The sequence below is a fragment of the Zingiber officinale genome, chromosome 7A, assembly GCF_018446385.1.
Source record: "Zingiber officinale cultivar Zhangliang chromosome 7A, Zo_v1.1, whole genome shotgun sequence".
Lineage (NCBI taxonomy): Eukaryota > Viridiplantae > Streptophyta > Magnoliopsida > Zingiberales > Zingiberaceae > Zingiber > Zingiber officinale.
Window position 1 is genome coordinate 109992185 of NC_055998.1, and position 13823 is coordinate 110006007.

At 41.1% G+C, this 13823-nt stretch overlaps 1 protein-coding gene and 1 long non-coding RNA gene across 2 annotated transcripts; both read left to right on the forward strand.

Moving 5' to 3' along the window:
* The first annotated feature begins 5569 nt into the window (after nt 1–5569).
* On the forward strand, nt 5570–6246 carry LOC122000364. The gene is made up of 3 exons (XM_042554783.1): nt 5570–5717; nt 5797–5891; nt 5985–6246. The coding sequence occupies exons 1-3, from the start codon at nt 5600–5602 to the stop codon at nt 6135–6137; spliced, it is 366 nt and encodes a 121-aa protein (XP_042410717.1). The 5' UTR covers nt 5570–5599; the 3' UTR covers nt 6138–6246.
* Nucleotides 6247–6609: 363 nt separating this feature from the next.
* On the forward strand, nt 6610–13334 carry LOC122000365. Its single transcript, XR_006117105.1, has 3 exons — nt 6610–6679; nt 6868–6924; nt 13140–13334. It is a non-coding gene; the product is annotated as an uncharacterized LOC122000365 (long non-coding RNA).
* Nucleotides 13335–13823: the final 489 nt, after the last annotated feature.

The window sequence follows — 13823 nt, forward strand, 5'->3', positions numbered from 1 at the left end:
ACTCACGGAACCGTTGGTTGGTTGCGTTCTGCTTAAGGCCCGGCTCGTGGGTTCGAATCCCGGCTGCAACCTATTTTCTTCTTATTATTTCTTGCTATTAACTTCTATTACTTAAATAAAATTCTTCCTTTACTTGATCAAGTAACAACTGCTAGCCTAGTTGGTTAGTCGGGTTTTGCTCGGGTCAAGGGTTGCCGGTTCGAGCCTCGGCTTGCACATTTTTGTCAAAACTTCTTTCTTTTGGTAAAAATACCAAACGACCTCCAAAAATTACATAAAAATTCTCTAAAAATTTCTAAAAATCTCTAGAATTTTTCTAAAACATTTCTAGATTTTAGTAAGGTCTTTTAGGACTCCAAATCATGAAATTTGGGGTGTTACACCGTCTAAAATCCCAAGCATGGTTCACTTGAAATCCATTGATCGTGGATCCTAACTCGACTCTTTGAGTTCCCCTAGAGTTCTTAACCTTAGCCACCTCCCTAGGTGACTCATCTACTATTCCTAGGCTACATCTGTGTACCTCGGGTAATACTTGGCCTACAAACCTAACCTTCTTAACCTTAGACACCTTATCTTTGATTAATTTATTTTTATCCTTAAATGGTTTTTCCTTGCCATTTTTTGACCTCTCCTTTATATGATCATATGCTACCCTAGTATATGACTTTTCTCTAGCGTTGGAGGATTCGTCTGTTGGGGATCTTGCGGTCGGCTAGAAGGGGGGTTGAACAGATGTTGACTCTAAATTATCACTTTCTATGTATTCATTAGTGCGCAAGTGGAAATACAAATACTAATATGAATACAAAAGCTAAAGACAATGAGAAGGAACAAGCAAACCAATGCACGTCAATATAACGTGGTTCGGAGATTAGGGCTTCTACTCCATGGTTGTCCTTGAGGTGGACGATCCTGATTCTTTGGTATATTAGCCCCCGGTAAACTCCGACTACTCAAGTAACTCCTTATGGGTGGAGAAACCTCACCACAACACGAACCAAGAACACTTGGATACAAGAGAACCTTGAGCACTTTGTTGACTACTAATTAGGCTTTAACCAAGTCTAATTTCGTCACCTTGGTTGGCATCCCAAGCTCCTCCTTATAGAGCTTGGAAGAAAACAACACTGTTATTTTACCGTTACCAGTCGACTGGTGCCTGGCCAATGACTCTCTCAACGGCTCTCTACCAGTCGACTGCTATAGGGTACCAATTGACTGCTACATTGCACCAGTCGACTTCTACAGTGCACTAGTCGACTACTACAGTAACTGCTACAGTGTCGTTAACTACTACAGTACTCGTTGACTGCTACAGCCCCCCCCCCCCCGGATTTTTCCCTAAATACAATCTCTCATGCACTCGTATCCTCACGACTTACTTGACTCTTCTTTGCAGTCTTGACCTCTTACCTTCAAGTCTACTTCCTTTGGCTCTTGTCTCTCGGATGATCCAAGCCCACAGCTCATCCCCAATGTCATCCTTGGCGTATGTCTCGAAGTCATTTCCCTCGGCCCTTGTCCTTGCTACCTTGTCCATAGTCTCTCAGATGCTCCATCCTTCACCAGACCCAAAGGCATCAAGCTGAGTCGTATGTGTATCTTGCAAACCTGCACACTCGCATACACATATCAAATAACGAGAGTAATCCTAACTTAAACCCTTTTCCCAAATATCAAAACACATGGTCGCATAGACCATTGGGATTGCTCCAACATCCTCCTTACCATTTGCACTTGCAATCATTGCATGTGACCTTCTTTTGGTCTTAGGGGACTCTACTATGACATACCCACCAAAGTGCTCCATGGGTAACCTCCCCTTCCCCTTGTTTGATGAAGATCAATATCCCAAACTGGATTCATCACCATTGAATCTTTGATTATCCAACATCCTATCAAGTCCTTTAGATCCATTAATGAATCTACCTAGGACTTTTTCTACCCTATCAAGCTTGTCTCTCAAAGCTTGATTTTTTAATTCTAGATTTCTAACACTAGAATCCACTTATCCACCATGGGCATTCCTAGACCTACTCACCTTCCTAGGCATATGTCTCCCTTTCTTGAGATTAATGCCTAGATCCTTCACTACCTTCCTCTCCTTATGCATGATAGTTTGGTTCTTGTTAGGTCTAACTTTGCCTATGATTTCCTAGGGTTATCAACTATGTTAACCCTCTTCCTATCATTATACCAAAATCTATAATTATGTATGGGTAAATAATCTACATTATTTCTAACATGCATGGAGGAATTTAAATTTAAATTAAACTTCAAATTTGGATTTACCTTCACCTTTTTCTTTGGAGCTCCCCTTTGACTTGAGCCTCCATTCTTCCTCTACTTCTTCAATTGCTCCATCTTCATGAGCTCTCCCTTCTTTAGGCATTTTGTGTGGTAGTGTTTTCACTCACCACATGTGAATCATCGAATGTGCCTCTTCTCCTTGGCACCATCCCTACAAACCATGTTAGTTTTCAAAAGAACTTTATCGAGTTTAGGGTTACCTCTTTTACCTTCTTGAGCAATGGGCACCTACTCTTGTAGTGTCCCATCTCACCACAATCAAAGTACTTAATGTAGGCTTTTCCGCTCTTCTCGGTAGTTGAGGTTAAGGGTTGAGCTTCCAAGAACTCCTCTATCTCGAATTGCTCTTATTCTTCTTCTTCCCTCGAAGATGTAGACGATTCCACATCCTCCTCCTCTTCAAATGTTGAGCATGTCTTCGCATTCGATTGGTCCTTCTCCGCCTCTTAGACAAATGAGCCCTTCTCTTTGGGCTCTGTCATTCCTTGGACCCATTCTTGTGTAGGGTTTTCATGAAGAGAAATCACTTTGCTCCATAGCTTATGAGCACACTTATACTCACCTACACATGTGGCAAAAGGCGAAATCGTTCGCCCCCAGCGCCCTCACCGCACCCAACCCCAAGCCATCACGAGGGAGGTAAATCATGGCAGTCGAGAGGGCAAGTGGTGGTGGGGTGAGTTGCACAGGGTCCAGGAATTTACACCCCGACACCCTTGTGGTTCGACCCTGCGACCTCATGTGGTAAGCATGCCACCACTTACCATCTCGGATGACCCGTGGGGTCTGTGCTCACATACACATGATACAATATTAGGAGATAATAAATTCAATACAATTCTAGTTACCTCCTTGTCTATCTTCGATTGCTCCCTTTGCTCTTTGGTCCAATACTGAAGTCGGAGACGCTTCCCCTTCTTGTTCGTTAAAGCTTCGAAAGAAACTTCCAATGTGGTCCAATGGTCTCAATTCATTTGGAACCATGTCTCCAACTGTTTCCTCCAATATTCAAAATCATCTCGATCATATGGAGGTAGGATTCAGATATCCCATCCTAGTAGTCCTTTTGACTCCATCTTCTTCCTCTAGCACTTGCTCCTTCTGGCTATTAGTCCAATGGACAGCGACCTTGCTCTGATAACAATTATTAGGACCTTGATGCCCAGCTAGAGAGGGGTGAATAGTCGATCACCCTTTACGTTTGCTTCCTACACTTGTTAGCGCATAACAGAATACAAAAACAAAACTAACAAATAGAAATCTAAACCCTAGAAGACAATAAACAAGAAAATAAATCGACATGTTGCATTTAACATGGTTCAAAGATAACTTACTTCTATATCACGGCTGCCCGTAACATGGATCATCCTGATCCGTCGATGAATGACTCCCCAGAAAATCTTGACTAGCTCAAGTAGCTTCCTGTGGATGGAGAAAATCTCACCACAACCTTGCATAAGTACACTTAATCACACGAGAGCTTGGAAGACTCTAATAGACTTTAACCAAGTCTATTTCTTCAACCATGGTCGACCACCCCAAGTTCCATTAAATAGAACTTGGGAGACAATACAAGTTGTATTTCCCGCTACCAGTCGACTGGCCTTTAAGTAAAGACAACCATTACACCCCAACAGTCAGCTACCAGTCGACTAGTGTCAGGACCAGTCAACTGGTCCACTTCGGTTGAGAGAACAGAAACATTTTATTCTCTCCCAGCTCAATCACTAGTTGACTGGTAAATCCTAAACTAAGGGTTTATCCTAAGTACATTCTGTCAGCACTAGTCCTTGCCCACACAATTTTGACCTTGCCTTCTAACCTCCTCCATTAGCCTTGCGTTCCTCATATGCTTCCCCATCCTTCATGCTTTGGCTTCAAGAGTTTCCTTCGGCCTTGTCCTTATTGTTGGGTCTTCTAATGCCAAGAGTTCTTCACTCTGGGACTCCAACCTTGCCAAGTCACACTTGGACTTGCATTGCTAAGACTATATACTTGGACTTACACCGCCAAGACTCTACTTGGACTTTCACCATTACCAAGATCTCACTTAGACTTTGCTTTTTCCATGATTGCACCTAAACTTTCCTTATTGTACCAGCATCCTGCATACTCATAAGTGCATATCAAATATAATAATAAACCTAACTTAAACCTTTGCTCAAATATCAAAATCTAAGGTCACACAGATTTATCCAATTATAGTAGCTGGACAAAGACTCAGTCGGGACTAGTTGGGGACCAGAGAATATGGTGAACCAGAAGGGAATACGGTTGAAAGGAGAATACAATTGACCGGAGAGGAATATAGTCAACTGGAAGGGAACCTGATCAAGTCTGAATGAGTCAGGTCTCAAATAAGTTTTGGTTGAGTTGGGGTGACTAGAGGGTTTTCGATCGATGGAGAGGTCAAAAACTGAAATAGAAGACACTACAAGAAAATTGGGATTCTACAACACTTAAACGACAATGCTTTTTATAAAAAGCGTTGTCTATTTTTTTTTAACAACGCTTTTAGTGAAAAGCGTTGTCTATTTCATTATTTTCTTATTAATAAACAACGCTTTTCTAAAAATCATTGTCTATTAGTGATTTTTACGGGTCAAAGACAACGCTTCATAAAATGCGTTGTCTATTAGACTTTGTTTTAGTGTCTACGGCAACGTTTTTTAAAAAGTGTTGTCTATTGTTAAGTTCTCATCTAAATCTTGATTAATACAAATCGTTGGATCTAAGTAAGGAGTAGAAAACCCGAACCCTTCTCCCAACTCCTATCTTTCGATCGTTTTTTATCCTGAACCTTCTCCCAACTCCTCATCTCATGCGGCCTTCTCCATCCAACTCCTCTCCGGCGAACCACTCCTCTGAACTCCTCTCCGTCAAGACCACACCTTCGTCAAGCGGCAGATCCTGGTGCTGAGGCGATCGACCACGACAGATCGACCCATCTCTTCGCCTCCTTCGCCCCCGACGTTGAGACGGTGACTGGTATAAGGAGGACAAGATGAGCGTGAGTCCAGTGCCGACCTCGGACACCCATGGTAACCTGGACAAGCAGATCGCGCAGCTCATGCAGTGCAAGCCGCTCGCCGTACAGGAGGTTACATCTCGCCCTTTCCCTCGCTTATTTTCGTCCGATCGCTCCTTCAATTTATTCCTTCTCGGATGTTTATTTTGAGGGTTTTCTGCTCGATTCATGCGTATTCTTTACAGATCTGAGGTTGAGTGGGTTTTTTGCTAGAAAAACAACGTAGCCTGCTAGACGCCTCTCGCCTACGCAACCCTAATGGAGTCCGTCGCGGCATCGGCAGCGATCCCATCGTCGCCGTCTCCCCTCTCCTTCTTCTTGCCCAAGAGAACAACGCCTCGGCGCCAATTTCTTCCACTGATTGCCTCCAAGAGCGGTTCGTGCCCCTTTCCTTCTTTTTTTCCCCGTCTTTGATTCGGTCACTGTTTTAATTTTCTGCTTTTGCATCGTTTTAGATCGGGAAGATGAAAAGGATCTTAATTTTGCGTCTGAGAGCACCAACCTTGTGCCTTTCCTCGGGGGTCGCGGTTCCCTTTCCCACCTTCCCAAGGTTTTTCGTTCATTTCAACTGCTTTTCTTCTCTTCCTGTTTCTGGGATGGGGAAGCTCTCCTTTTTAAAGCTCCTTTTGCGATCTCTTATTAGGATGCGGCGATGGGGTTGGTTTTGAGTGTTGCAGCTGGAAGAGGGAGGATGACGGGATCTGAAATGGAAGGCCCTCCCATCCCAGCTGACGCTGATTCAACTGATCAGACTGTTCTTACCTTCCCATGGTCCTTATACACCAAATCTCCCTGACGTCGGATGCGCGTCTCCTTCACTTGCAACGTCTATGGCCAGCGAACGACTCACGCCATCAACCCCCATGCTTACACTGATGGCACCGTCTTTGTTCAGGTACTTTACAAGTCACTTTTCGAACGCAGCAGTTTTCCATTCGGTCCTCTTCCTTGTTAGCAGCAGGGATTTGTTTCCTCTTTCTGATGCAAACTCAACGTTTTGGCCAGTCCATATTTCATTCCTGGACTGTAATGATTTTCTTTGTTGGACTATGGGGTGGGTTAGTGTCGCTTATTAATGAATAATCTGATGATTTATTTATCCGATATGATTTAATTATTTCTCCTTGATACAATTATAAATGCTTTAATTTGTTAGAGATGATGGGAAATAGTTTATCTGATCAGCATGTCATTCGGAATTCAGTTTTTGATTGAGCTAATTAACCTCTATTGTATCTTTTCATAAGCCTCTGGAAATTTAGGAAATATTACTCAAGTTATAGGAGGACTCCTCTAGTTACATGCATTAACTGTTTGTTCTATTAACAAGGAATAGAGGTAAATGCTTCTATTCCCTTCTTGTGTCTTGTTAATTGCTAAAAGTTCACATTGTTAAGACATTATCTTTTGTCGTCCAATGTTTGTTTAGTGTTCTTTTTTCCCTATGAAAATAATATTTGAAATTTTTTGCAGTTTTTCATTGTGAGTTAATAATTATATTTATAAGTTTTTAAATCAAATTTCAGGTTAGGGTGCTTTGCAAAAAAACTAAGGAGGTTTTAATGGAAGAAAGCAATGTTCAGGTAGACATTACTTCTTTTAAGTAAGTTATTCAATCTAGTTAAGGCCCTTGTTAAAGTATAATGCTGTTGAATTTCCTTGAAGTTGTTCACTCGCATGCTGGCCATGATCATTCTCTATTAAAATTAGAAAGGAATGTAAACAACACAAACCTCAACTAATGTCTCATAAGAAGTTCTTATAGAATTTCATTGGTTGTAGGCGTAGAAGCTTACTATAGATCTGTATTATTGAACTTCAGGGTATTTACTTGTATTACAAGATATATACTTCATGTAAATATGAAATAAAAAACACAGATGCAACAGAAGACAAAAACTGAGAAATGGATGTTATACTGAGTACTACAAACCACAGTTTATCATATTATAATTTATTTAATTTGTATAAGATTTAGTGTTAACCATCGTCACTTTTCGCACTGTTCTATTTCCAAAACAAATAAATAATAGGCATGGTCAAGATGGTTTATGAATGAATGGCTTCAGTTATTGCGTTGTAGTATAGACCAAAACAAATGTTATTTTTAATTTTAAGTGTGGTGTATATATCACATTTATAACTGAGATACGATACAGGTGTATTTTTTTGGTGTGTTCTGGTAGGGATTGTATGATTAATGTGTTATTTTGCTTGTATATTTTTTGAAGGCTTCATTTCATGAGGTATATTTTCTTTTTGTAGCTCTATGATATTTTTGCAGTGGCACTTATTGTATATTTTTTCTTTGTAGTATGAGGTCATATTTGTTCCCTATCATTTATTTGCATGCTCCACGAGTCATTTTATCTGATTGTGATGCTCTCCTAGAGTGCGAAACATTTTTACCATCCATAAGCTACTAACTAGTTCCCATTTCCCATCTTACTCTACATTTCTTTTAGTAAAATTTGAATCAGTCTTAACTGTTTTTTTTTATTTAGTATATTAAAGCTGTTAAATGTTGGATCAAGCTTTTTGTACTCATTTCTTTTATTGGCTTGATTGTATCTTATAAATGTTCTAACATTGTCCACAATCTTTCTCAAACATTTGTCACTAAACCTTTCCTACCTTCAACAGCAAAGTTGATTATCATTGCAAACAACTGCCCACCACTCCGTAAGTCTGAGATCGAGTACTATGCAGTGCTGGCGAAGGTTGGAGTTCATCATTTCAGTGGAAGTGATATTCATAGTTGTTTGCTTGTTTTTTTATTCGTCATTTGATTTCATCCTCTAGTTGCGTTCCATGTAGTAGATTGAACTAAACTTCAATCACCAGGAACATTAAAAGTTATTTTACTAATTGCTATGCCTTTCTTATTCAAAAATGACTTTTTAAAAATATGTTCTATTTTCCGATATAGAACTCGTTTATTTTAATTGTTTTGTTTCTTTTGAGAGTCATTAGTAATGCTTATGTATGGACTTGAAACATATTATTGCTACTTTTGTAGGTGGATATAGGACAGTTGAGATCCGTACACTAAGGAGCGTCTGGATTCAGTAGTTGATGAGAAATTACTCATATTCTAAACGTTTCATTTTAGCTCTCTTTCTGTAAATACTGTATGCATTTTAGAAAGGAGAAATACTGTATGCATTTTAGAATAGAGAAATTGCAAGCTTTCTCTGCATATTAGGAACTACACAGTTCGAAGAATGCAGTTTAGAAACTGTATGCATTTTAGAATGCATATTAGAAACTGCATGCATTTTAGAATGCATTTTGAAGAAACGTTGCCTTTCTGCAAGACAAACTTTCTTTATGCAAACTTTATTTCTGTAGTTTGAAGAAACGTTGCATTTCTGCAACAACATGTAGGACCGTTGGGCCGGCTAGAAGGGGGGGGGGGGGGTTGAATAGCCCTACAAAAATCAAAACGCAAACACCCTTCTCGAACTCTTAAACTAACACTTGTAAAATAAGAGAAATAAATAAAAGCAGAAAAGTAAAAGGCACACCGAGATTTACTTGGTTACAACCGGGAAGGTTGTTAATCCAAGAAAGCGTAGCACTAGTATCTCCTTCAGGCGGAGAAGCCTTTTACAGCAATGAAGCGCACAATAGAAGCTTAAAACAGAAAAGCGTACAAGTGTAGAAAGAATGCTTGAGTTCTCAGTTAATTGACAGCTTCTGGACCAAGGCTATATTTATAGTCTTGGTCGGGGCGCCTGGAAGGGTTCCGGGCGCCCTGGGGGGGATAAAACTTTATCCCCCAACGTCCAGAACGCGAAAGACGCGTTCTGGTCAAACTTCACGTTCCGGGTGCCCCGGACTGTTCCGGGCGCCCCAAGCTGCTCCGGGCACCCCGGACAGTTCCGGGCGCCCCGGAGCAAAAAGTCAACTCTGGTTGACTTTTGTGTCCGGGGCCTCTGCTCCATTTTAGTCCCGCCTCGGTCCGGGTCTTCCGCTCCGGATCCGCTTACTTGGGTGATCTCTGCCATCCGGAAAAGGGCTCACCCGAACCCAACTTCCGGTCTTCTCAAGCGGGCTTCCCTCCGGCTTCTCGTCCCTCGGAATTGCTATGTGTTTCCTTCTCGTCCGCCAGCGTACTCATCCGCAGTCTTCGTCCCTCGGTCGTCGACCTTCTCGCTAGCTACGTCTCTTGCTCCCTGAGCAATCTTCCGCTCCGGCTTTCGTCCCTCGGAACCACCGCGCGCTTCCTTCTCGTCCGCCGGTGTACTCTTCCGCAGCACCTCGTCCCTCGGACTGCCGTCCTTCTCGCTAGCTGCGTCTTCCGCTCGACTACCTGTGTTCCTAAGCTCCTGCACACTTAGACACAAGGTTAGAAACAACGCAGGACCTAACTTAACTTGTTGATCACACCAAAATAACCTTGGGGTTCCAACAATCTCCCCCTTTTTGGTGTGATCAACCCAAGTTAAGGTAGGGTCAAAACTAGACATAAAATTAAAACAAGTTATTGCAATAATGTGCAACAAAATTAAATTTCAAAAATTTTCAATTTTCAATTTCTACCTCCCCTTAGACTTATACTAATTCTTCTCCCCCTTTGATCACAACAAAATGGGGTTTAAAAAGAACTAAGGGTTAAAGACTTAGAGTAAAAAAAATTTCTTAAAGACTTTAAGCAGAAATTTTCAATTTCAAAATGGTCTTTTAACTTAAACAAAATTGTCTTATGAAAATTTTTCTAAATTAAAAATAATGAGAATTTTTCTAAGTAACTTAAGCAGAAAATTTTTCTAAGTGAAAACTTTGAGAATTTTTCTAAGTATAAAAATATTTTGAAAAAATGTTTTTTTTTAAACTTTGAAAGCATTAATTAATTCTAATTTTAATGCTTTGACAGAAAGTTAATTAAACATTTATTTCAATATTTTGGCTTCCAGGTCGTGGCGAGGCACTAGACCTTCTTGGTTATTGGAGCAACAACCACTTCCTTAGACAAAACCTCATAGAGAAATTCATTGTTTAATTTTCTCACTGAAAAGCGCTAATTTTAATTTTAATTTTAAAACTTAGACTAAGCAAGATTTAGGAACCCAATAAAGGTTCCAGCCTACTGGATTGATTAAAAATTTCTTAGGGACATATTTTCTAGAGATATTCTTAATTTGTCCCGGGTGATATCTATAATACCAATTTAAATTTTTAAATTTTCTAGAATTAGATGAACATGCATGGTTTTCAAATTATCTACTTGAATTTTTCAAATCATTATTTTCAAGTTTCAATTTTTCATTTTTCAATTTTGATTTATCTAATTCTTCTAGAGGGCAGGATTTAACTAAGATTATTTTTAAATTTTTTATTTCTTTTTCTAATTTACAGCAGTCTTTAGTTAATAACTTAACAAATTTATAAAGTTTATCGGGAGGAAGTGAACGTACCTGACTTACCTTGTCGAGTTCGTTTTCCGTGTCTCCCCCTGAACTACTGCTTTCCTCTGACGAAGCTCCCCCTTCATCGATGCTCTCGATGCTCATTTCGGAAGAGCTTGACTCGCAGTCGTCGTCTTGATGACTTGCCATTAGAGCAAGTCCGGAGAATGCCTCGACTTCCGACTCCGACGACGTATCATCCCACATCGCCTTTAGGGCTTTTCGCTTTTCGATAGGCTTCTTACCCTTTTCCTTGTTCTTGTTCTTCAGCTTGGGGCAATTGTCCTTGACGTGCCCTTCTTCGTCGCAGTGGTAGCAGCGGATCGTCCTTTTCTTCTTCCCCTGTGGATGGTTAGTAGATCTGGATTTACAAAGCTTCTTGAATCTTCTTACCATCATTACCATTTCCTCGTCATCGAGAGAGGATTCCGACTCTGGTTCGTCTCTCGAAGCTTTGAGGGCGACGTTATTCTTGGGCTCCTTCATTCTTGCACATCTTGACTCATGCACTTCAAAAGTAGAAAAAAATTCTTCTAACGAGATCTTTTCTAAATCTTTAGAAATATAAAAGGCATCTACTAGTGATGCCCATTTTGAATTTCTAGGAAATGAATTTAGTGCGTACCGTAGCGAATCTCGGTTACTTACCGTTTCTCCGAGATTCGATAGTCCGGTGATGATCTCTTTGATTCTCGAGTGCAAGTGCGCGACTGTCTCATCTTCCCCAAGTTGCAGGCTGGTGAGCTGATTCCGAAGCAGATCTCTTCTGGCGAGCTTGGCTTCGGAAGTCCCTTCGTGCAGCTTGAGGAACTTTTCCCAAAGTTCCTTTGCAGAGTGGTATTGTCCGATTCTGTTGACTTCTTGAGGTGGAAGAACGCTTAGCAGATGGTATTCTGCTTTGTCATTCGCCACGAATTCAGCCTGCTCCTTTTTTGTCCATTGACATTTTTCCTTACCTTCTGGAGCTACAAAACCGGATTCCATTGTTAAAGTTAATTCAAAGTCTGTGGTAAAAAATACCTGCATCAGATTCTTCCACGTAGCGAAATCTCCTCCATATTTCGGCGGGTGGATGCTTGGTCCGGCCATTATCTTTGCTTCGATTGGAGGTTAGTCCTCCTGAAGCGTCTTGGCTCTGATACCACTTGTGGGACCGTTGGGTCGGCATGAAGGGGGGGGGGGGCTTGAATAGCCCTGCAAAAATCAAAACGCAAACACCCTTCTCGAACTCTTAAACTAACACTTGTAAAATAAGAGAAATAAATAAAAGCAGAAAAGTAAAAGGCACACCGAGATTTACTTGGTTACAACCGGGAAGGTTGTTAATCCAAGAAAGCGTAGCACTAGTATCTCCTTCAGGCGGAGAAGCCTTTTACAGCAATGAAGCGCACAATAGAAGCTTAAAACAGAAAAGCGTACAAGTGTAGAAAGAATGCTTGAGTTCTCAGTTAATTGACAGCTTCTGGACCAAGGCTATATTTATAGTCTTGGTCGGGGCGCCTGGAAGGGTTCCGGGCGCCCTGGGGGGGATAAAACTTTATCCCCCAACGTCCAGAACGCGAAAGACGCATTCTGGTCAAACTTCACGTTCCGGGCGCCCCGGGCTGCTCCGGGTGCCCCGGACAGTTCCGGGCGCCCCGGAGCAAAAAGTCAACTCTGGTTGACTTTTGCGTCCGGGACCTCTGCTCCGTTTTAGTCTCGCCTCGGTCCGGGTCTTCCGCTCCGGATCCGCTTACTTGGGTGATCTCTGCCATCCAGAAAAGGGCTCACCCGAACCCAACTTCCGGTCTTCTCAAGCGGGCTTCCCTCCGGCTTCTCGTCCCTCGGAATTGCCGTGTGTTTCCTTCTCGTCCGCTAGCGTACTCATCCGCAGTCTTCGTCCCTCAGTCGTCGACCTTCTCGCTAGCTGCGTCTCTTACTCCCCGAGCAATCTTCCGCTCCGGCTTTCGTCCCTCGGAACCACCGCGCGCTTCCTTCTCGTCCGCCGGTGTACTCTTCTGCAGCACCTCGTCCCTCGGACTGCCGTTCTTCTCGCTAGCTGTGTCTTCCGCTCGACTACCTGTGTTCCTAAGCTCCTGCACACTTAGACACAAGGTTAGAAACAACGCAGGACCTAACTTAACTTGTTGATCACACCAAAACAACCTTGGGGTTCCAACACAACAGTGCTTTTTGCAAGAAAGCATTTGTAGAGAAGAAAGCGTTTCATTTCTGGAAGCTTTCTTTCTGCAGTTTGAAGAAACATTGCATTTCTGCAAGCTTTCTTTCTTTCTTTCCGCAAGCATTTCATTTCTGAGTAATGAGTTTTGGTTCATTTATAGAAAATAGCTAGTAGAAGTAATTTTTTGGTTCAAACTATTGACTATAATTTTTTGTTTATATTTCAGGCCAACTGTTCAATCTGTTCAAAGCTCACAAAGATCCTAGACAAAATCCAATTGCTCACAAGATTATTTTGTACTCTTTTGTTTTATTTGTGAATATCACTATCTACTTTGAAACAGAATTAGTGTTAATTTTGATATTTACTAGCTTCTCATGTAATTAAATATTAATATTACTTCAATGTCAGAATTCTATTATTTTGGTATGAGTTTGAAATCATTAGCTGAGTTGATTATATGTAAAATTCGAATCTAGACATGGTAAAAGAAAAATAATAGTTTCGTAAATATAAAAATAATGATTTTTAAATATTTTTTTTATTTTTTTCTTTAAAACGACAACGCTTTTAAAGCGTTGCAAAAGCGTTGTCTTTTCTACCAAAAATAACGCTTTAAAAACGTTGTATTTTCATAAACTGACAACGCTTTTAAAGCATTGCAAAAGCGTTGTCTTCGCTACAAACGACAACGCTTTAAAAGCGTTGTCGTTGAGCAGACTTTTAACAACAGTGCCTTTAACAACGCTTTTTCAGACACAAAGACAACGCTTTAAAAGCGTTGTCTATTAGCTTTTTTCTTGTAGTGAGAGGATCGAGTTCGCAGACATTGTGGTAGCTATCTAGGTGGCCGGAGGGTCTCCTATTGACATGAGAAGTGTCGCTCAAGTTGTATAAAAGGAGAGTCGAT

Bases quoted from the DNA above. Each gene is read 5' to 3' on its own strand.
- LOC122000364 (XM_042554783.1), top strand. From the start codon at position 5,600: ATGGAGTCCGTCGCGGCATCGGCAGCGATCCCATCGTCGCCGTCTCCC. The intron at 5,718-5,796 runs GTTCGTGCCCCT...GCATCGTTTTAG, and splicing joins ACTGATTGCCTCCAAGAGCG to ATCGGGAAGATGAAAAGGAT. The intron at 5,892-5,984 runs GTTTTTCGTTCA...ATCTCTTATTAG, and splicing joins CCCTTTCCCACCTTCCCAAG to GATGCGGCGATGGGGTTGGT.